At 45.3% G+C, this 23829-nt stretch overlaps 1 protein-coding gene across 2 annotated transcripts in view; it reads left to right on the top strand.

The window, feature by feature from the left end:
* The window catches only part of CLASP1 (cytoplasmic linker associated protein 1), a 270250-nt gene that overhangs the window by 206950 nt on the left and 39471 nt on the right, over positions 1-23829 (top strand). The window contains exons 34-38 of one of the 2 annotated variants that reach the window (XM_070423156.1): positions 7121-7264; positions 8339-8445; positions 12622-12738; positions 17429-17579; positions 23435-23681. In XM_070423156.1, the coding sequence (XP_070279257.1) occupies positions 7121-7264; positions 8339-8445; positions 12622-12738; positions 17429-17579; positions 23435-23681 (766 nt within the window). The remainder of the gene's footprint in view (positions 1-7120; positions 7265-8338; positions 8446-12621; positions 12739-17428; positions 17580-23434; positions 23682-23829) is intronic. The other variant, XM_070423157.1, reaches the window with a different exon arrangement.

Genomic DNA, 23829 nt, shown 5'->3' with positions numbered 1-23829 from the left:
CCTTCAGTCCGCAGGCCGACGCTTTATCCACTGAGCCGAACCAAACCAGTCAGGGCGGCAACCTTTATTTTAAGCATTAAGCCAGCTTTGGATTAGAGAGGTACAATGGGAGGTGGTTAAATGAATTGGTGGATTTCTAAGTAAAAAACTGATATTTCTTTTTTTAAAAAATATATTTTTATTTATTTCAAAGAGGAAAGGAGAAGGAGAGAGAGATGGAAACATCAGTGATCAGAGAGAATCATTGATTAGTTGCCTCCTGCAAGCCCCCTACTGGGGATTGAGCCCGTAACCCGGGCAAGTGCCCTTGACCAGAATCAAACCTGGGACCCTTTAGACCGCAGGCTGACAGCTCTATCCACTGAGCCAAACAGGATAGGGCTCAAAAACTGATATTTCTGTTGTAGTTTTCAAAATCACAGATCAGCCAGTAAATACAAAACCCTTAAGTACAGCCTTTTATCTTTAGTAATAGCATGTAAGTATATGTGCTTCTATGTGAGTGTGTCCTTTTGTAATTGAGTTATTGAAGTATTCCCTCCTGAAACATACTTTAGACTTTCCATTGCCATAATAAGGGCCTGAATGGAAGCAACTAACTCTGAACATACTCTCCATTTTCTCTGGACATGCACATTAAAACTGTGAACTAGGATTTATCATCCTAACTTTTCTCATCAGGACATTACAGGAAGATTTTCCTTGGTTTATCTGGCCTGGTGCTGCAAAACATTCAACTTATTTTAATACTAGCTTAAGTCAAATATGGTCAGGATATTAAATTTATTGCCAGTAATCACAGAGTTCATTTACTGTTTGATCTTCAGCACTTCATTTCAGTTATTTTGGGTCATGCAGTGCTTTTCTCAAAGCCTCATCTCGCTGGCACCTGCCGCTGGTGCTGCCCTCACTCCACTCCCCATCGGGAGGACAAAATACCTCACCTTCAGACCGGGTTCAAACTAGGTTCTGGGACAATAATTTCGATGTTCAGAGGAGTCTGAAAAGCTTTACATTAAGGTTCTAATCCTTAATTACATTAAGGTTCTAATCCTGGTTACAGTTAAAATCAACCTGAATACCTGGATTCTACCTGGGTAATTGGTATGGTGTAGAGCAGGAACATTGTTTTGTGTCTAATTGGGATTCCCTCCATTCTTGGCTGATTTTTAATATACAGAATTGAGACCCATTATTTTAGATTTTTACCCTGGGTCTGAACCTCAAGACATACAGGTTGCAGATGTCGTCCTGACCTGGTACCCAATCTTGACTAGCTGGCAATCTGTATCTTCCAGACGAGGCCAAACCCTGCTGTGTGTGTCGTCGTCCCCCCAGCCCCCCGTGCCTTCCCCGCCTACCTGCTCTCGCTCACCTTGTGTGCTCAGCACCCAGCACAATACCTACAGGAACAAAGTAGGCATTTAGTAACTATTGTGAATGAATTAATGAATGCTAAACACCCCTAGAGAAATTAGCTGAATTCAAGTAACATTTTGAAGCTATTATTTTCAAAATCACGTTTTGGAAGTTCCCCTCTTTGACTTCTTTATTAGTTTTCTCTTACATAACTACCACAAACTTAACAGATCGAAACTACACACATTTATTATCTTGTAGTTTTGCGGCGTGTGTCCTCTGGGTCCTCTGCTCTAGTCCTTACCAGGCTGAAGTCAAGGTGTGGTCTGGGTCTTCCACCTCTTCTAGGCTACACTCCCCTTCCAGCTTCCTGGTGATTGGCCAGATCCAGTTCCTCCCAGGCATAGAGCTGATGGGCCTGCTTTCTTGCTGACTGTCAACAGGGGGCATTCTCAGCTCATAGAGCAGCGGTTCTCAACCTGTGGGTCACGACCCCTTTGGCGTCGAACGACCCTTTCACAGGGGTCGCCTAAGACCATCCTGCATATCAGATATTTACATTACGATTCATAACAGTAGCAACATTACAGTTATGAAGTAGCAATGAAAATAATTTTATGGTTGGGGTCACAACATGAGGAACTGTATTTAAAGGGCCAGAAGGTTGAGAACCACTGTCGTAGAGGCTATTTGCCATCTCCTGTCACCTGATTGTCTCCACAACATGGCAACAGCCTTCTTTAAAGCCAGCAGGAGAGTATTTGAAGAAATAATGTCCCAAATTTGTTGAAACAATCTATACAGCTAAGCAGCTCAGGAAACTCCAAGTAGGATTTCAGAGGAGCACCGCACCTGGACGCATCACAGTAAAACCACTGAAAGGTGAAGACAGAGAATCTTTAACAGCCAGAGGGAAGCAGCTCGGCATACCCCAGTGGTCCTCAGGGTGACCCCAGCTGGGTTCAGTTACATCTGCAGTCCCTTCTGCCCTCTGCAGCTCGGGCCGTGCTCCGTCTTAGTCATGAGCGCGCTTCTCTGCAGGAGGGGACTGTGCAGGCTTGTGCAGCAGGAGACAGGAACCGCGGGCCTTCTCAGTGTTTTGCCTACCAAGTGGGTTGGCAGGAATCTTTCATAGTTACCTGGTTAAGTAGGGTTCGATTCCATTCAAGGGCACATGCCCAGGTTGCGGGCTTGATCCTCAGTAGGGGTGTGCAGGAGGCAGCCGATCAATGATTCTCTCTCATCATTGATGTTTCTATCTCTTTCTCCCTCTCCTTTCCTCTCTGAAGTCAATAAAAATATATATATATATATATTTTTTAAATATTTTATTGATTTTTTTTACAGAGAGGAAGGGAGAGAGAGAGAGAGTTAGAAACATCAATGAGAGAGAAACATCGATCAGCTGCCTCCTGCACATCTCCCACTGGGGATGTGCCCGAAACCAAGGTACATGCCCTTGACCGGAATCGAACCTGGGACCTTTCAGTCCACAGGCCGACGCTCTATCCACTGAGCCAAACCGGTTTCGGCAATAAAAATATATTTTTAAAAAAGAGAGAGAGAGAAAGAAAAATATTGATGTGAGAGAGACACATTGATTGGCTGCCTCCTGCACATGCCCCGACCGGGGCCAGGGATCAGACCTGCAACCCAGGCACATACCCTTGACCGGGACTCCAACCTGTAACCTTTCAGTGCACAGGCTGACACTGTATCCACTGAGCCCCCAGGCCAGGGCTGCCTCTGTCACTCTTTAGTGACATGAGCAAGTGATTTAACCTCTGAATCCCTTTTACTTATTTGAAAAATGAGAATAACAACACTTGCTTTAGACATTATTGGGAGGATAGAAAGAGCTGAAGGTGCTTCATTTGCTGTTGTAGCTCTTGCTGCTACTGCTTGAGGATTGTTTTGGTTTTGTTGTTGCTGTTAGTGGAACAAATTGAAAACCAATTTTTTTTCTGGCATTAGGAAGATTTCTCATCAGTTAAAGGGAGGGTGGTAATGACAGAATTTGAACAACATGTTTATATTTTTGGATTCAGAATCCCTTTGCTTTATCATATGTGATTCTCTAACATATAACATCTGCTTTGTCAGAGGAAATAACAGATTAGCCCCCAAATGTTGTGAGAAATGTGGGAAATGAAGATGGCAAAGAAAAGAGGCTGTTCCTGGAGCAGGAAAAGCATATAAATAGCCTTTAAAAGTTGAAATTTCAAAAATTGAAAAAATGTTAAATTACAGATTGGCAGTGTGGCCTACTGAAAGCTAAGGATTTAACATTGATTCAGCTTAGCTGTGACTGCCCTTTCCGGTCTCACTTTGACCTCTGACCTGTTTCCGCACTAGGGCAAGAAGACTGCTCCTTCTAGGAAGGATCTCGATTGTCAAGGGCCTAGCAAATGATCGAGGTTTAAAACTGGGAGTTGCTACTGTTACTGTTCTCCTTAATCTTAGCTTTCGGATCCTACGGGTAGGACATTTTCTAAAAGGAGCCGAATGCTTTTCCAGCTCCCGGTAGCCATGCTTTATTTAAGCACTGCTGCTTCTCTGACGAATCCCCTGCCTTTCCTGTTGTAGTCCCCGCTGCAGCGTAGTCGCGTAGGTGAGGATTTCCCCACTAGGTCAGCTTCAACCTGCTCTGGGCGCGGAGAAGGAAACTTGGAAGAAAATTGTAAACAGGTAGATTTAAAACTGCTGATTTGAAAAGATATTTTGCTGTTTGCACTTTAGAATATTAATACTGATTACCCTTGTGGAGACAGGAGATTTTGAAGAAATCTAAAATTAATATAATTCTATGTGAGTGTGTGTGAAGCTGCGGAAATGTTTGTGTTTGGTATGTTTTTATGATTAACTCCCTTTCCAAAGAAAGAGCCACGTCCAGTGCTACCCTGTGTTCATGGACCAGTAAGGGACAGCTTCCAAGTAAGAAATGCCTGACAGTTTTCCAGTACCTTCTCTTTGTGATTTTCTAAAGTGATTTTAATGACAATCTGAAGGGCATAGTAATAGTTGCATAAACAGCAAACTCCTCTTCCTCCCCAATTTTAAGTTTCCCCTGAAGCGTTTGCCAGAGCTCCGTGCCCCCCTGTCCAGAGGGTTATTTTCTGCTGTGAGGTGCACAGCGGATAACCGGGGGGCTCTCACACAGCAGCAGTGACATTGGAAGAACCCTTCACCCTCACCCCCCAGATTCTGTGTAGGGGCGTGAATGGGAATCATTTCTTCTTACAGTTGTTACTTAATCGTTAAAATAAGTTGTCCAAGCTGTTCATTAGAAGAAGCCAGCGGCCCTCTGGAGGTTTGTGTGGCTACTTAGTGCCTTTTGCGGGAGGCACGAGTTCAGAGGTGGGACGAGAACCTGCTCCTCTTGATTCGTTATGAACGGGAGCCATGCCCAGGCTTTTTCCAATGCGTCTCTCCCCATATTTGGAATTATTTCTTTAGTGAGAGGATATTGATGGTAAAGACAAATACAGCTCAGTTTTCTTCTTAGACTCTACTATTCTAACTTCTCACTGACACAGAGGGTTGTAGATAAAATATCTTAGGGCCATATACTTTGATTCCTTTTGAAACTATGATTTAAAATATTTTTAAAATAATATATTTAAATTTCACTTTTTATTCATTTCTGGAGCTTGAATCTCATTAGAAAAATATTTTATTTTGAAAAAAGCTTTAACCTAAGGCATAACTTTTGTGAACTGTATAAAATCATATGCATTTTATATTTTGGAAAATGTAAAAATAAATTGTATATATTTATATATATAAATCACACACATATACCATCTGTCCATTGAGTTATGTTTTCAAAATTCCCTGTCTTTTTATTTGATTTCTTAAAGAAATTCAACTTTTTATTATTGAGAGAAAGCTCATTGGTGGGTCAAAGTTAAATCTACTGCACTTTTTTCCCCTCCACATGACGGAAAGTTACTAATGTTAAGTAGCCATGAATCAGCACACTTTCTAGGCCCATCATCTTGCAGCCTTCATGGTCCTGAAAGATCCCACTCATCTTGTAATTTACTTCATGTAAAACATCAAGTAAGTTTGTGGCATTGGATCTCATGTCTGGGAAGCTTGTACTATTTCCATTTTATAATTTTCAAATGTCATTTTCAGTCAACAAAAAAGTAGTTGCCTAAGCTTTCTTATTAGATTTTGGTCAGCATTGATTTCCTCCCCTGCTAAGTGAAGTCTGCTTCTTCCTTTCTCTTTGAAGTGCAGTTTTTTCTGCATGCACTTTTCCTAACATCTAATCAATGTGTTTTAAAACGCACAGGTTGCTTTGCATGTTTTTTCTGGAATTTGCTCTTATGTAAACATTGAAATCATGTTACTAGTATATTAAATGGGTGGTGAAATGGATTCTTCCAGATAATGATTTATTAAGAATGATACAGTAATGAAATAGAGAACTGTATATTTTAGTACAATTATAATAACATTTTGGTCCTGTCATGAAAGCAACTGGCCTGTTGTGATTTGATTGGAATGGAAAGGTTACTAACGCCTGTGTTTGCAGGTCAAGAGAAAAAGTAAGATACTTTTGCCAAATGCTATGTGTAGTGAATCATTATAGATATGTTTGACATATTGAAAAGTAATTTTTGATTATTCTGTAAAGAACATCCTACTGATGTTTTAACATTCATAATTAATTTTTATTTTTGGTTAAATACATTTGGGTCTTTGGATTTTTTTTTTCTTTCTCCAGGCATAAACATCAATTCTGTCTTTACTGTACCAAAAATTTTCACATTGTAAAAGCATTGAAATATTTTGTGATGCTTATTTCCAAAGAATTTCTCAGCAGATTTTTTTTGGGGGGGGGGGGGTAATATTATATATCATGGGGAAAATATTCACAATAATTACTACAATCCTAAAAGTTACAGTCTTAGGAAAAATAAATTTATGCTTTTAGTCAAAAGATTTTCATAATGTTCTTTCCTTTCTTTTGACTTAGAAATTTGTAAGAAATGCCAGTTAGTACTTAGTAAAATGTTCTTTGGCATAGTTTTTCTAAATCAAACCTATGTGACCGATTCCTTAGGCGTTGTGTTTAGGCTAAGAGTGCCGGCTGCCACCCCAGCACCAGAGCTTGCTGGAGGAGTTCGAGCCTCGTGTGGCTGCTATGGCTTCAGCTAATTGCTTTGTCCCACCTGCCGCTGCAGTGGTGCAAGCAGTCCTGCAGTATGTTGTCCCCTAACACGCAAAGGTAGAACGTTTTCTGAAAGGCAGAAGAATACATTTTTCATTTGTATCATGTAATTCTGCTTTGCTTCTCAAAGACTCTCTCCTCGGTTCAGAGGTGTGAACGTGGGAGTTTTCGTGCACTTGAGCTGCCTTTTTCTAGTATTTCTCAGTCACTAGGAGTGGGGTTGAGGGAACTCGGGAGCTTGCTTAGAAGCGTGTTGTGTGTCTTTACCAGCTTCGTTCCTAGTGCTCGACAGCACAGGGAAGCTTTCGGAGTTTATTATGAATGTGCTACGGAGGTCCACGGCCGGGGCGTTAAGTGCACCCAGGATTTCTCTTCCAGGTTGAAGTAACACTATTTAGAGTTGATGATATAATTTTTTTCCAGGTACATTTTATTTTTTTTTTGTTATAGCAAAGATGTCCTTTTATTATTTATTTTATTCATGTAAAAATGTTTCCTTTTAAAAACAATTTTCATGAACATTTTGACCAAGATACGCTGTTGGACACTCCATAAATTCATCATGTCTTCTTTTCCTAGGCCGCACAGATTGTGCTAATATCGCTGTTTGAATTGAACACTCCTGAATTTACTATGTTACTTGGTGCCTTGCCCAAAACATTCCAGGATGGTGCCACCAAACTCCTGCATAACCACCTCAAGAATTCCAGTAACACCAGTGTGGTGAGTGCTTCGGTCACGTTGGTGCCTGTGTGTACTGGCCATGGCCTCTCTGTGTCCCTCGTCTACAGCTTGCTCTAACAGCCAGCTTGCTTACTCTCTTTTAATGGACTGTGGTTGTCTCAAGAGTGGGAGACCAGTTTTAATCCTGCCATATTCCCAATGAATGAATGAATGAACCTGGTATTTAAATATGGCCATTTTCACCCTGGCCTGTTTGCTAAAAGGTTAGAGCGTCAGCCTGCGGACCAAGGGGTTGGGGCTTCAATTCTGGGTCACAGGCTCAATCCCTGGCCCAATTGGGGTGCATGCAGGAGGCAACCAATTGATAGTCTCGCTTACATCAATGTTTCTCTTCTCTCTCTCTCTCCCTCTCTCTCCCTCCCTTCTTCCCTCCCTCCCTCCCTCCCTCCCTCCCTCGTCTCTCCCTTCCTCCCTCCCCTACTTTCTCTCCAAAAAAATAAAGTCAATGTAAAAAATATCCTTGGGTGAGGATTTTTTTTTTAAAAAGTAAATGTAGCCATTTTCTTTTTCTGAAAGATTTTTTAATTGATTTTTAGAGAGAGGGGAATGGAGGGAGGGAGGGATTGAGAGAGAGAGAGACATTGATGTGAGAGCGAAACATTGATAGGCTGCCTCCTGCACATCTCCTACTGGGGATTGAGCCCGAAACCCAGACATGTGCCCTGACCAGGAATCACACCAGCCCCTTTCAATTCTCAGGATGATGTTCAAACATCAGCCACATGAGCCAGGACAATACGGCCATTTTCTTAAGTTAGGTTATTCAATCAGTTACATACCTTTTTATACTGTAGAGATGTAAATGCTCAATTGTGTCTGTTACTCTAGCACAGCTGGCATCAGTTATTCAGTTTCAGGAATGCCTATATGAAAGTCATCTATTTTTTGTTTAATATGCACTTAAAATTGGCCCCAAGGATTCGGAAAAAGAATCATTCTGATTGTACAAATTGTGCCCGTGTAGACACATGTGGGTGAAAAGGCCAAGGGAAAAGTGGGCCATATTCTCTATTTAGCCCTGGAGTAATGATGCTTATTCTGCCTTCACCCCAGAGCTCTCCGAGCAACACAATTGGCCGGACTCCCTCCCGACACAACAGCAGCAGGACCAGCCCCCTGACCTCACCCACCAACTGTTCCCATGGGGGCCTGTCTCCAAGGTAATGGGATTCGACAGAAGTGAAGACACTGAAGTGTAGCCTACTTTTATAGTTTTTACCAAGTTTAATACCAAAAAGTGTATGGGTATCAGGAGATCATGGATTCCAGTCCTCAGCCAAATCTTAACTGAGTAATTTTGGGCAACATCTACAGTGAAACGTGTGATTTGTAATGAATGTTCTCTGAGTTTCTTCTAACTCTGAGCACGGTCCAGTACCTTAAAGGTTTTGAAGCTAAGAAGTTACATTTCGCACTGCTACACATAGAAATCGTTAGAAACTCATCGCCAGTCCTCGAAGTGGCGGGAGCCCTTGAAGAGGGTGTTTAGTCATGTGCACAAGCCCTCCGAGCCCGCCCACACAGAGTCTGCGGTAGTTTTCCAGCCCAGTGCCCCTTGCAAGCATAGTTGCTGTCATTCTGGGCTCATGTTTGCAGCAGGCTGCTGCTCTGGAGGAGGGAGTAAGAACCCGAGAACTGAACTTGGAGCAGCATCTCAGACTCGGTGAATACTGGCTTGGCAGAGTCTAAGGCAGTGTCTCTGCCTCGGGACCGGTGGTTAACACTGCTCCTCCCGGCCAGGGTCGCAGCAGTCTCAGGTGGCCCTGAGGACCTGGCATGTGCTGGAGGCCCCCAGGGCCCCCACTCAGAGTAGTGACTCTCTAGGCCAGACTTTGTAGGTAAGAGCCAGAGCCTGGACCTGCCAGCGCCGTACATGCTGTGCTGTCTACAAGAAGTCCAGGTCTTTGGGATCACTGACAGCAAGAATTAAGGGGCTGTGTCTTAAGGGTTGCTGACATCAAGATCTTAAAATTATAAGAAAATGCTGCAAGTATGCCATTTTCCCTTTAAGGATTACCTCTCTAGTAGGAAGATAATCAAAACATAAGAGCCTTTAAATTTTTATTTTTAGATAATCAAGAGTCTTCCTTACTCCTCTGTTCTTACCAGTGAATTTCTCTTCAGTTCCTTGGGTTATTGTATAAATATTTTGGGAGATATCAAACTTGTACTTTTCTCTTGGTGAAACAAAGTGTTCTCTCCGCTTATAGTAATAGTGTCCTACTGTTGATATTGCCTTAAGTTTATTCATCCCAAAGTCCCCCTCCCAGCACTATAAGTAGATTAAAGTCTGATGTTCTGACGCCAAGTCTGGGCTGTTGTCATGACTCAGCAACAAGCCGCTCTAATGAGACATCGGAGACCAGGAAGTCACGGGAATGTGTCTGCCTCTCCGCAGGTTGGCTGAGGCTCGCCGGCCACTTGTTTTTCATGCTGACATCTCTGTGTGTCACAGTGTATGATTGTCTTCAGTGGCCCAGGGTCAGCGCTAGCAGCAAAGTCACAGAGTTCTCTGCTTCTGGAAGGGATACTTGCACCATCAATGGGAAATCTGTTCTTTCATAGTACACAGATCATACTTCTTATGTTTTAACTACAGTGGGGCCTTGACTTACGAGTGTCCCGACTAACGAGTTTTTCAAGATACGAGCCATCTCTCGGCCAATTTTTTGCTTTGAGTTGGGAGCTAAAATTCGGGTTACGAGCCAGCTTCAGATACCCCACCTCTAGTTGGCGCAGCGAACGTCACAGTGAACGCCACAACATCAGCCCAGTATCACGTGTCTCACTCGTTCACCTTTTGATTTGACATACGAGTAATTTGAGTTACGAGTTCTGTCACGGAACGAATTAAACTCATAAGTCAAGGCCCCACTGTATTTCATTATCAGGGTGGTACACTCTCTAGGTAATAAGCAAAAGGTAAAACAAATTAAGTATTTTATTAATTGTGCTAATAGTCTAAGTAAAAGATTGTTGGGAGCTGCTAGCATAATTTATTAGAGCTAAGTATTAATCTCATGGATCCCTAAATTAATAAAAATTTTATTTTTTCCAGATCATCATTCATTCTTAATTGGCTTAATTTTAATGTTTACTGCTAGGGTTACAGGTCAGTAGAAGAAATGAAGAGATTTATTTTCTATATCAAAACCTCCAAGTGTGGCTTAAATAGTTTTTTGGTTGAAAATTCTTTAGGGAATTACTTAGTTATGTAGTTTCTTTTTTTCTTTCTTAAATATATTTTTATTGATTTCAGAGAGGAAGGGGGAGAGAGAGAGAGAGATAGAAACATCAATGATGAGAGAGAATCCTTGATCGGCTGCCTCCTGCACGCCCCCCACTGGAGATGGAGCCTGAAACCCAGGCATGTGCCCTGATTGTGACCTCCTGGTTCACAGGGTGACACTCACCACTGAGCCACGCCCGCTGGGCCTTTCTTTCTTTTTTAAAAGCATGTGTCCTAGTCAGTGCCTAACTGGCCAGATGGGCTGAGCCAAGTTTGTACTCATTTAGAGAAATGTTTTTCTCAACTAAAACTGCCCCAAGTAGGAAAAACGGCCTCACAGCATCACATCCCTGGAAATATTCAAATAGGCAATATACTTCCTACCAGGTAAACTCTAAGAGAAAGGAACTTTTGCACTCACTGGGAGAATGGCCCTGTCGCCGACTCCCAAGGAGGCGGTCTCTCGGGCTCTGGAAGCGCCCCGTTCTCTTGGCCTGCGTGCTTGCGGCCACCATGACAGTGGCTTTCCACACTGAAGGGGAGAAGTCAGCGCTACTTATTTTTTAATCTAATATTGAGTTTCAAAATGAACTATTACTAGTTTTTTCTCCAAAAATTCTGTCCTTGAATCATGATGGTAGTAATAAGGATATATTCTAAAAAGATGCGGGGGGGGGGGGGGGGGGAGGGATCTAATTTGGTAGTTGTTTTTTTTTTAATCACTAGTGAAGAAGTCACTTTTATTAAGCCAATAGTATTAGATAAGCCATAGCTAACAGGCTAAACTTTTGTGGCACTTTCCATTCCTTGTGTCTGTGTGAGGGAAGAACTACTGCTTATTCTCATCTAGTAAACAAATACTCTGGGTATTTGGAGAGGAGAGGAGAAGGCGCCTGCAGTTTTCACCATTGAACACACTACCCCGTGTGGTTTATGTTGAATGGAAGCAGAGTTGCAAGGATTCAGAAATCCATTGCCTTGAAGATAAAAAAGTACGTGCCGCCCTCACTCCGGTGCCGGCAGACCTGCCGCAGAGCGAGTGGCACTGCAAGGTGACCTCTGCCACCCTGGCAGTCCCAGGTCCTCGGGGGTTTACACTCACCACCAGAGGATCAGGACCGTCCGTAGAATCAAAGTGGGTGCATGGGGGGCCCGGCCTTCCGTAGGAGGGGGCAGAGTTCCGTCCTGAGAGGGTTGCCCTCCCCCAACCCAGTGTGTGACGCAGAGACAGTTCTGAGCCCCTTTAAGGCACAGGGACACCCATCTCCACACTTCATTTGTCCACGAAATGGGGCCATGACTGTCCTCAGGTGGAGATAAGCTTTCTGCTCCTGCTTGTAGCACTGCGAGGAGCCGGCAGGGGGCGGTGTGTGCGGTGTCCTTGCGCCCGGCCTCCCCCAGCCTCCTGTCCCCTGTCCAGCCGGGCTGCCCCAGCCTTTCCCAGGCCCCTGGTTCTCTTGAATTGCAACAGTTGTAAGAACTGCCGGCAGGGCGCCTGGCAAGCCCAGGTCACATAGTGCCCTGTGCGAGGGAAGAGGAATACTTGTGTCCGCAGGTGATTCCAGTCCTCACATGAGGTGGCAGGAGCGGAGGACTGGACCTGGGGTGCCCTCTGAGCTGGCTAGCTGAGCGTTGGCGCCTAGCCTTCCAGTGGTGACGTTACTGTTTCAGGAGGAAATGGCTTGTGGCAGCCTCAGAATTCCCGTCTGATTGGATCCCAGCCTCTGGCCACAAGGACACGTCCTCTGAGTCTTCCTGTCTTCCGTGATCTGACACGGAATATCCATGTATTTTTTTTAAGTGCCTAACATGTCCTTCCCAATGTAGGCGTGTGCACACGCTTCACTCAGAATCTCCTGTGATTTAAAAGTGTAAATGCATGACCGAGGGAGGGAGGATTGCAGTCTTATCAAGGCCAAATTGTAACCAAAAAAAGTGTTCTTTTTCCCTGTGTGGTGCAGTGTTAACTTTGCTCCAATGAATTTCGATAGAACTTGGTCAAGGAACGAGCAGACTCTAAGACACTTAGGACATAGCATCTTCCTCCTCCCTTCCCCTTTGCCTTTTTTTGTTTCTCTTTCTGATTTTCCTCTTCTGATCACTGCAGTCGGTTATGGGGTTGGAGTGCCGATGGGCTATCGAAGCACCCCCCTCCCCTTTCTCAGCCCAACTCCATTCCCACCGCTCCCTCCCACAAGACTCTCAGGCGCTCTTACTCTCCCAGGTAACAAGCTACCTGTCAACTCGTCTGAGGTGTCACAATATTATTGCATCCCCAAGGTCGTCTCAGTCTCTGAAAGCCTCTCAGCTGCCTCCAGTGGCCCTGCTTTGGCTTCGACACGCAGGAGGAGAGCCTTGGTGAGAAGCGTGAGCAGGTGCGTGATCCGATCCTTGTCGGACCTCGTGAGTGCGGTTCCTCCCGTGTCACAAGGACTGAGGACCCTGTTATCAGCATCTCCCGTGCGAGCCTAGCCCGGTGCGGTGCTCAGCCCCCAGGAGGTGCCAGGCAGTGTGTGAAGTCAGGCAGCCACAGCAGTTTCCTTAGCCTTCTTCTCAGGGTCCAAGGCATTCCCACCAAGAGCAAGTCAGACCTGCTCTTCCCAAACTCCACCTGCGGCTCTCAGGCCTGCTGGCGAGAGTGTGGACTGACAACTGGGTAATGGCCGGTCACCTGGTGATTGTCTCAGGACACAGACCCAGAAAGGAAGCCCCGAGAAGGGAAGGGCGTTTAGGTGCCTCTCCGGGGAGGCCGGCCCCCAGCAGGAGGGCTGTTGGTGTCCTCACCAGCCCCTGCTGCAGTGGGACAGTGCAGCTGAGTCTGGGGAAGGAGAGGGGCCTGCTTCAGATGGTAAGTCCGGGGCACAGGCAGGGCCAGGTGTTCCTACAGACAGCAGCAGGTCTCTTCGTGCTTCGTGTAAGGTTCCAAGACCAAAGAACCCGGCCCTGAAGGCTGCGGTCGGCAGGGCAGGGCAGCTCCGGTGGCGGTGCTGTGTCCGATGGGCTTGTGCCCTCCGCTGGGGCGGTGAGCGTGAAGCTCCCTTCTGAGCGCTGCAGAGAAGATGACAGCGAGGCTGTACGCGGCAACCAGTCAGCTGAGCGTTTTAACGTCTTTCTTTTGAAACATGCTGTCTAAAGTCACTTCTGACGTGGAGAGAACCCTGCAAGACTGTAGGTAGGCACGGTTAGGCCAGGGCACACCGAGGGAGATGTCCCTCTGTCCTCAGCGTTAGTAATGATGTCGCTACACTTCCTTTTTTTAAAAAATATATTTTATTCATTTTTTACAGAGAGGAAGGGAGAGGGATAGAGAGTTAGAAACATCGATGAGAGAGATCAGCTGCCTCCTGCACACCTCCTACTGGGGATGTGCCCGCAACCAAGGTACATGCCTTTGACCAGAATTGAACCTGGGACCCTTCAGTCCACAGGCCGGCGCTCTATCCACTGAGCCAAACCGGTTAGGGCTCCTTTTTTTTTTTTTTTTTTTTTTTAAGATTAATCAGGCCTCAAGTTATAAGATCAGTTTAATGTCTCCCGGTAAACTGTGCCCTAATGGGCACCAAGCTTCACCCCACCAGTCTCCCCAGCCAGCCGCCATGCCCTCCAAGGGTGCCCTGTTCCCAGAATCCTCATTTTCACGTGGCTCAGTAATGCAGCCGACGTTTAACAAATCCTGTACCTTATGCAACCATTGGGAGAGAGGTGGCGAGCTTTTACAGTTAGAAAACCTATTGCTCACATAAAACCAAGAGGAAATCTAAGTCTGTCTCTTTGCTCTATACCAAAAACCTATTTATTTCATAACAAGGACCAGTTATCCTTTTTCTATACCCTAGTATCTTTTCCCTACAAAATAACAAAGAAAACCTAAGGAGACAATTGCTTGTCTCTGGTTTCTCTTCCTTGGCAACCTGACCTCGTGCACCTCCAGGATCCGCACCCTTCACAGCCTGCGGCCCAGGGCTGTGTTGTGCTCAGTGTTGGGTGCGTGGCTGACCCCAGGTCAGTGACTGCTGGCCAGTAGAGCCACTCTTGCTAATCTGAAGGCTCCTGAGGCAAACTTTCTGGGCTCTCGTCACAGGTTTACAGGGACAGGCCCGGGCCTTGCCCTAAGGGTCATTCCTGGAGCTGTCTCCGAGCTTAGTGCGGGGCAGGTGACAGGCCAGGCTACCCCCGAGGGAGGCTGCTGCGTGTGTCTTGCTGCTCCCCCAGCGTGTGGCTTGTTGGGGCCACAGTGTCTACAGTTCCCTGATGACGGCATTCACGGGAGTTTCCTTTTTCTGTATGAAATGAGGGCTCCGAGGTGTTGACTTGAAAAAAGACAAATCAAGCCAAAGCATAAAATAGCCAGGAAAGTACCCTGTTTCCTCTTCGAGGGAAACAATGATCGCTCTCACCTGGAGCTCACAGTTTTCGCTTCGTACCAAGGAGCCCTTCGAGACCTCAGCTAGCGAGTCTGAAAGGAGCGGCAGCCTGGCCTCGGCCATGTACATGGGCTCCTGCAGGGAAGTCTGCCCTGCTTTAGTAATTGACAGTAAGGAGGAGCATGAGCTGGCAGAATCCTTTGCTTTCTCTTTTAAAAAGAGGCTACTATAACGCTAAAGTTACGTGAACTGAAATGAATTATTCTAAGGAGGTTCAGATGAAGAAAAATGAGATGAATTACGTGAAAGTTAACATCATCTGAAGCGACATATGGAAAATAATATTGTGACATCCCTTAAAAAGCTGAACGTCATCACTTCCTCCTGCCCATCCCATCATTCTTTCTTTTCTTTTTTTTCTTTTTGGTGTGTGTGTGCATGGGCTATGTTATTAGTTTTGGTTGTTTTGATTCAAAGTATTTTAAGACATCTTTTTACATCTTATATACGTATTTTTTGTTTATGCAGTCTTTATATATTAAAAATAGTGTACTGGCCAGATGTATAAATGCTTTTGTTCATACATAAGCTGGGATTGTGGTGTTTGTGGAGCTCATGGAGCGATAATGTTGGAGATTTAGAAGGACTGGAAATCTTGAATTCTGTTCAAGTTTTTATCCACCTCCTGTCAGTGTAAACATGGAATTTTAGCTGTATGTTCAGGTTCATTCCTTTTTTGTTTGACGCCAGAGCCAATCTTTGAGTTGATATGTTTGTGAACTGGCCGAGTACAGTTAGGGTGTGTATTTTCTTTCATCAGAACAGAAAAGTGCGTTCTGTCTGGGCCGGTTCTGCAATTTTAGGCAGCTAGCTTCCATCTCTAAGAGTGAATTCTCCTGACACTCCAGCGGAACCTGACTAGCCTAGAAAACGCTTGCATCATGGCACCCTCAGGCAGCCTGACCACTCCAAGTGAGAGCTGTCCAAAGCCCTCTTGCTCGCCTGCCCAAGCTTTAAAAAAACAACAATAGACAGGGGAGGGGCTTAGAAGTGTGTTTGTTTTTAAGTGACAGGAAACTTACCTCTGTGAGGGGTGGATTGTGCTGTCCTGTGGAAGGGCTCCTGCCAGTGGGTGCTTAATTCACTATTTCTCTTTAGAGGAGCAGAAAGAGTGCCGTCCTTAGTAATAGTGAAAGCTTCCTTATATACAGCCAAGGACTCTTTAGTGTCCCTAGCAATCCTCCGTGTAGCTCAGGACTTTTTGCAGCCACATAGACCACACAACTGATTTTGTCCTGGGTATTTTTTGAAACAAGTGACATCTTAACTAAGTTATAGTTTGGACTTGTCTTTGTTGAGTGTTCCTTCACGTTTTGCTTTCTTTATATTCTTGTATTTTTTCTGTGCTTTTAAAATATATTCTTAGTGAGGGGCAGTTGATGGTTTTTGTTCCTGGGATTTTCAGTTTCAGTGTACTTTTCAGACACCTAAAGGCCACTTGTTGATACACTGCATTACACCGAAGGCTGGTTAGGATTTTTGCTTCATTTCATCTTAGTTATGCTAAATTTTTTTAAAAAATGACATCAGTTGACAATCACTTTTCTTTAAGGGACAGATAATTTTGGTTTTTTTAAAAATGGTTTTAAACATGCATCTAGAAACTGACTCATCTTTATAAGATTGGCTCTTATTATAAAACTCCAAAAAAAGCATCTACAAGGATTTGATATTCCCAACAAGTTCCTGGGTTAGCTAGCCGAGTTAGACTCTCAGGAGCCCAGTGGTAAGGTGGAGCTGACTCCAACTTATAGGGTTGGTGTTTTAGTTTTAGTTTTGTTTAGTTTTTATTGATTTCAGAGAGGAAGAGAGAGAGAGAGAGAAACATCAGTGATGAGAGAGAATCATTTATCGGCTGCCTCCTGCACGCCCCCTTCTGGGGATCAAGCCCACAACCTAGGCATGTGCCCTGACTGGGAATTGAACCCTGATCTCCTGGTTCATAGGTCAGTGCTCAACCACTGAGTCACGCCAGCTGGGCGGTAACACAGGATTTTATGTACAAGTTTCTGATACTGGTGAGCGTAACCCAGCTTGGTGAAGTCATTTGCTTTGCTCCTCTGAAATCTGTTTGTAATCTAGCTTTACTTTGAAGTGCCCATTCCTTTTCATTTAAGTTTGTACATTTGAGACCAGTAACAACCAATCTACTTTCTTCCATGCTCAAGATATGCCGGTTATTTTTCCACTTTCATTACCTCGTGCATTCAGTCACCAGTTGTCACTCTTTGAGTTCTTGCATCCTCGTGGTTGTTTCCCGCTGGTTCTAATTGTGTGTTACGCAATGTGTTAGGACCAGGCTTGACAGGGAAGGTGTGTACTTGTCCCCCAGTGGTGCTCTAATAACAGATGTCTTCTTTTCATTCCACCTAAATCACCGAAAGAAGCAAAACTATACCTTACTCTGTAAATTATTAGAAGAAATGTATGCACACATCTCAATTCTATGCATATGCCTCAATTTAAGAAAGAAAATATTTTGATCTTTAGCTTGCTGGACAATGATACAGAGAACCTGAACTCTGAAGAAATCTATAGTTCTTTGCGTGGAGTTACAGAAGCCATTGAAAAGTTTAGTTTTCGAAGCCAAGAGGATCTGAATGAGCCAATTAAACGAGATGGCAAGAAGGACTGTGATATTGTAAGTATCCCCGGACTAATAGAGAACTGTGTATCGATTAAGTGGTGATTAATGATTCTTCTGAACGCTGACCACTGCCATTCCTGAGCTGCATCGTTATTTTTAGCGTGTAATAGAAAGGATTATTTTTAGAGGCCCAAGGCAATTTTGAGTTAGCCTTGCTATCTTTGTGAAAAATGTTAAATACCTTTGTTCTCAGTTTGCTTTTGTTTGTGCTGGTCATATTTTTGTTCCTGTGAAGTGATAAAAATTGTGAGCCTGAATCAGATACCAGCATGGCTGAGTGGGAGCTCTAATCTCATGCGGAGGCAGGCAGATAAGCAGGAGATTGTGGTGCATGTGGTGGGTGGTCGGGCTCAGCACCAAGACCCACCAGGACCAGTCTCGGTGCCCAGGAGGATCTGCAAGCAATGAAGCATGAAAGCCAAGTAGGAGGTTGTAGTCAGAGCAGGGGGAGAAGGTGGAGAGATGGGAGTGGTTCCCCCTGAGTGGAGAGAGGGAGCAGGCTGTGTTTGGGGGAGGTCTGCAGAAGGGGCTCAGACGGGCTCGCCCCAGGGGGATTTCCAGCCGTGTCTTGACTTCACTGGGGACACTGGAGAGTCCGTGAAGGATTTTAACCGGGGACGTGGCATGGTCACATGAAGTTTTGGGAAGATTGCTTTCACTCAGATGGAGAATTATTCCAAGGCATTTGGGTTCAGTAGGAGAAAAGCAGGAATAGAAGAGTTACAGGTCTGACTAGGGCTCATGAGTAGGTGCCAGTGCAATTCAATGAGAAAATTTCATAGCAGGAGGGGAAAAGTGTATGATAACCCCTTTGAATGCATGTGACTCCCAAGACCTGCAGGGCATCCAAGCAGACGTATCCATTAGGCCTCTGGATATGGCCGTCTGAAGTTTAGGCCAGCGAGTGAGGCTGGAGACAGACTTGAGGGGCATTGATTGACTAGTTGCTCCATGGGAACCAAAGGAAAGCCAATGAAATCAACCAGGTAAAGGGTAAAGGCAAAATCCAAAGCAGCACCAACACTAAGGAAGAAGTTGGAAGAACAGCTGGAGAGGAGGGGAGGCCCGGAGCGCGTGGTGAATGGTGTTACAGGGAACTCTCGGGAGGAAGTTGTGGCGAAGGGATCCCACCAGTCAGACCCGGAGGGAAGGGCTCCATTGGATTTTTAATTTACTATATACGTGCAAATTCCATGTTAACCTGAAACACAGGAAACACATGCTCATTCACCAGTGTTTTGACATAGAGCCAAGACCTTTCCTTTGAGAAGGGGCCCACCGTTTACTTTCCTGTTCTTCTTAAGTAATCACTGTCCACACTTCACAGGTTTTGTTTCTCTCAGGAGCCCATTGGACTTTGTGAGCATGGTTCCGGGAGGGTTGAAAGTGGGTTGAAGTGTGAACAAACTGGGGAGAGAAGAGGGCGTTGGGGTGTTTCCTGTGGGAGAGGCCTGACCTGCGTGAATGCCAGTGGGCCAGAGAGAGAAGAAAGCTCCCTGTGCGGGGGAGGGTCCATTGGTGGACACGGCCCCTGAGGACATGGAGGGATGCGATCTGGTCCCTGCCGAGGAGCTAGCCTTGGCCACAAAGGAGGGGCAGGAAGACGGAGGATCCTTCCCCCTCTATGTGCCCCCCCCCCCCCCTGCCCAACAGCTCCCACTCTCTGTGCCATCAGTGGAGAGAGGCCTGGCACTGGGCTGCTGGGAGGGCCTGGGAAAGGTTTCCAAGTGGCTGGGGGTCGGGGCAGGGCTCTGCCTAGTGAGCAGACATCCTGTAGGAACAGAAGCCACTCTGGGAGGAGGTGGGTGCCTGGGTATTACTTGTCCCAACTATAAATGTGACAGATAGCCAACACATAATATTTTAAAAGTGCGAAAAGAAGTCACCATCTCTAGAGATAATGAACTTTAACGTTTTACTGTGCATTTTTCTATTTCTTTATGTGTATTTATACATTAATGTGTTTCAGGGGGTGTGCAGAGTATTTTTAAAATAAAAGTGACATCTGCCCTAGCTAGTTTGGCTCAGTGGATAGAGCGTCAGCCAGTGGACTGGAGGGTTCCGGGTTCAGTTCCGGTCAAGAGCACATGCCTGGGTTGTGGGATCCATCCCCAGTGGGAGGAGTGCAGGAGGCAGCCAATCAACGATTCTCTCTCATCATTGATGTTTCTATCTCTCCCTCTCCCTTTCTCTCTGAAATCAATAAAAATATATTTTAAAAATAAATACATTAAAATAAAAGTGGCATCAAAGTGTGCATCCTGTTTCACAAGGACACGAGTGCTGTCCTCCAGTGCTCTTCCCTGTGCCTTCTGGGGCTGGGTGGTAATCCTCATGGATGTGCCATAGTCATGTCCCCAGTGCCCTGTTTTTTGGAACGTTTAAGTGTTTTCAACTTTTTAGAGCATAAAAGTACTGTGCTGAGAGTTGAAAGGAATGAAACGTGGTAGTGAGAAGTGAGAGGTGGGCCAGGAAGACTCGGCACTTCCAGGGTGGGAGGAGCAGAGGCTGGAGAGGAAGCAGCGAGGCCAGAGGAGAACCTGATGCAGAGACAGGGCTGTCCCACTGGACGGGGGGCCTCCGGGAGCATGAGAAGAGGCAGTGACAGTGAGGAGTTGAGGTTTACCACTCAACCTCTTAGCCACTGGTAACCAGGTTTTTAACTATGAAGCTGAGGTAGATGTAATACTGTGTTGAAGGTGGGACTCGGGAGCCAGTCTGCCTCTTCGTAAGCTTGACCAGTGACTCGTCTGAGGAGGCAGACGCTCACACATGGGCATCAGAGCCAGGGGAGGTGGTTCACAGAAGCAGAGATGCCAGCTTTGTTTCAAGTAGAAGTTGCAACACTTAGTGCCAGAAAGTCTAGAGCAGGGGTTCTCAACCTTCTGGCCCTTTAAATACAGTTCCTCATGTTGTGGTGACCCCCAACCATAAAATTATTTTCGTTGCTACTTCATAACTGTAATGTTGCTACTGTTATGAATCGTAATGTAAATACCTGATATGCAGGATGGTCTTAGGTGACCCCTGTGAAAGGGTCGTTCGACCGCCAAAGGGGTCGAGACCCACAGGTTGAGAACCGCTTGGCTAGAGGGACATGTGGCGGCATGGCAGATTGTCACCGTCATTGTGGAACTTAGTAAAGTGACATTTAGCAAAAGAACTTTAGTTTCATAGCCTTTAATGATCTATCTTCTAACAAGCTCAGCAAAAAGAAAAAGGATAAGTTTTTACGCAAAGTAGTTTATTTTAGTATTATTTATAATGGCCAAAACCAAAAACTAAAAAATCAGTAGAAGGGGAATAGTTGAGTAAATCTTATTAAATCTTATTATAATAAAAGGCTAATATGCAAATCAACTGAACAGCAGAACAACTGGTCACTATGATGCACACTGACCACCAGGAGGCAGATGCTCAACGCAGGAGCTGCCCCCTGGTGGTCAGTGCGCTCCCACAGGGGGAGCACCTCTCAGCTGGAACCCGTGCTCATGGCTGGCGAGCGCAGCAGCGGTGGCAGGAACCTCTCCCGCCTCTGAGGCAGCGCTAAAGACCCCGAGGGGGGATGTCTGCCTAAGCCAGCAGACGGACATCCTCTCAGGGGTCCCAGACTATGAGAGGGCGCAGGGCGGGCTGAGGATCCCTCCCCCCCTCTTCCCGCCCCCCTCCTCAGTTCATAAATGTCGTACACCGGGCCTCTAGTTAAGGTTATAAAAACTATGTGGGACATGCTTACGCTACGAGGAAAGCAAAATACAGTGCGTCCCAAAAATGTATACACCCTTTAACAGTGGGTAGCTCAATTTTGAAAATGAGATTATTTTAATAAACACTGCCAGTGTGTGTGTACATTTTTGGGACACCCTGTGTATGGCAGTATGTGCACTGTGATTCCCACACTATAAAACATGCATGTAGACAAGGACAGAGATAAAAAGCAAAGTTTAAAAAGTAAGATTTTTTTTTGTTTTTAAAAGTGATTTGAATTAGGACAGTTTAGCTTTGTTTTTTGAATGTCTTTGTTCTTTAAAACTCTCCCTTTATAAATGATTTTTCATTATAAAAGTATGTTTTATTTTTAGAATAGAGTTACAAAAAGAAGAAAATTAAAATCATCCGTGAATTATCTTCCCTGGGAGAAAACCCCTGTTAAATCATTTTGCTCATATCCATGCATGTATTTTACAGTAGTATTATATTAGTAAACAATCTTTTTTGGGAGGGATGTTAATCAAGTACGTTCCAGCAATTTCACTAGGTATATGTCCAAAAAAGTTGAAAGGACTTGAACACAAATTTCTATACCAGTGTTCATAGGAGCATTATTCATAATAGCCAAAAGGTGGAGAACACAGTTTCTATCAACAGATAAATGGATTTTTTAAATGTGATGTGTGTGTGCAGTGGAAGACTACTTAGCCCTAAAAAAGGAATGTGATACTGACACATGTTGCAATACCAATGCAATTTGAAAATATTATGCTAAGTGAAATCAGCCAGACACAGACAGATAGGCACTGTGTGCTTCCACTTATGTGAGGCACCTAGAGTCGTCACATTCATGGAGGCAGAACGTAGAACGGGGTTACCAGGCTGGGAGGGCAGGAGTTAGTACATGATGGATACAGAGTTTTGGTTAGGAAAGATGAAAAAGTGTTGCCCAAAATCTAACTGGTGGATAATGGTTTCACAAGACTGTGAATGGGTTTAATGTCGCTGAATTGTACACTTAGGGTTGAAATGATGTAAGTATAAGTGCATCAGCACAAGGGGTCCGACCGCTGAGGCTGTTTTCACTCGCTTTAGTCACATGTCTGGGTGAGGAGAAGACAGGTCTGCTGTGCCCCAGGCAGCCCAGGCCCGCTCTTGTCCCAGAGCTGCCAGCAAAAGGCCCCGGAGAAGGGACGCCGAAAGTGAAGGAGTCAGAAGCATGGCAGGGACGGAGGACCAGGGCTTTCATTTGTTGAAGACAAGACTCAGACGCTATTAGAAAAAAGATTCTTTTGGAAAACAATAAGAGACCTGTTCTTTTTTTTATCCTCACCCGAAGATAATTTTCCCATTGGTTTTTAGAGACAGGGAAAGACTGAGAGGAAATACTGATGTGAGAGAAACACATCGACTGGTTGACCAGGGCCTGGGCTGGGGAGGAGCCCGTACCTGAGGTACATGCTCTTGACCGGAATTGAACCCGGGACCCTTCTAGCCACTGAGCCAAACTGGTGAGGGCAAAAGACCTGTTCTTTGACCCAAAGTAAAGACCGACTCAGAGTCAGAAACATGCAAAGGAAGGATGACCTGTAGAGGATCCTGAGTCCTCCATTGCTAGAGACCGCTAGCCATGGTTTGGCTCCCCGCGTGGTAGGCGGTGTGCAAGGGGTTCTCGGACAGCAGAACCGAGTTCGGTCTGGTGGTGGTGGTTGGGGCCTGTCGGCCTGGTGTCGGGCTGCAGTGAGGAAGCCCTGCTGTTTACAGGAAGTGACACGCTGCAGTGCTGGTCCAGGTCTCTGAGGAGCGGGATGGGGCTGTGGCCTTCATTCTCAAGGGACTTTCCAGAATTTCATGTTATTAGTCTCTCAAAAAATGTTTGCGTAAAGTTAACCCCACATTCAAAGTAAAACAGATTTTACGTGTAATTTAATGAAAGAAGAGATGACAATATAAGCATATTCTGTTCCTTTTAAGGCAGTTTATGAAGTAGATATTTACAAATTGAAATTCTAACAACTGTTCTTTTGTTAGTGGCCAGATTTCAAGTGAGAAGTCTCTGGCTCTCCTAATGCTTCTGAAAACTTAAGGAAACGTTTTTTAAAAGTCCTAAAAAGGACTAATACCTGTTTTGTGCGCAGGTATCCCGGGATGGTGGAGTTGCGTCCCCTGCCACTGAGGGCCGGGGCGGCAGTGACGTGGTGGAAGGAGGCAGAACAGCTCTGGACAACAAGACCTCCCTGCTCAACACCCAGCCTCCGCGCGCCTTCCCGGGGCCGCGGGCGCGCGACTACAACCTGTACCCCTACCCGGACACCATCAACACCTATGACAAGACAGCCCTGAAGGAGGCCGTGTTTGACGACGACATGGAGCAGCTTCGAGATGGTTTGTCTTTCTTTGTTTGATTGTCCCCATCTAGAAGTTTCTCCCATGGGCTTCCCCTCTTGTCTGACCAACTCTGGGCATATTGGTCGAATGGACATGGACATGGGTCAGGCCTGGTTAGTCCTTTGTTCACAGCTACATGTCCTGC

This window comes from Myotis yumanensis, unplaced genomic scaffold (genome assembly GCF_028538775.1).
Source record: "Myotis yumanensis isolate MYYU_CA2020_CCGP unplaced genomic scaffold, mMyoYum1.0.hap1 SCAF_8, whole genome shotgun sequence".
Classification (NCBI taxonomy): domain Eukaryota; kingdom Metazoa; phylum Chordata; class Mammalia; order Chiroptera; family Vespertilionidae; genus Myotis; species Myotis yumanensis.
This window is presented reverse-complemented; position numbering and strand designations above follow the sequence as displayed.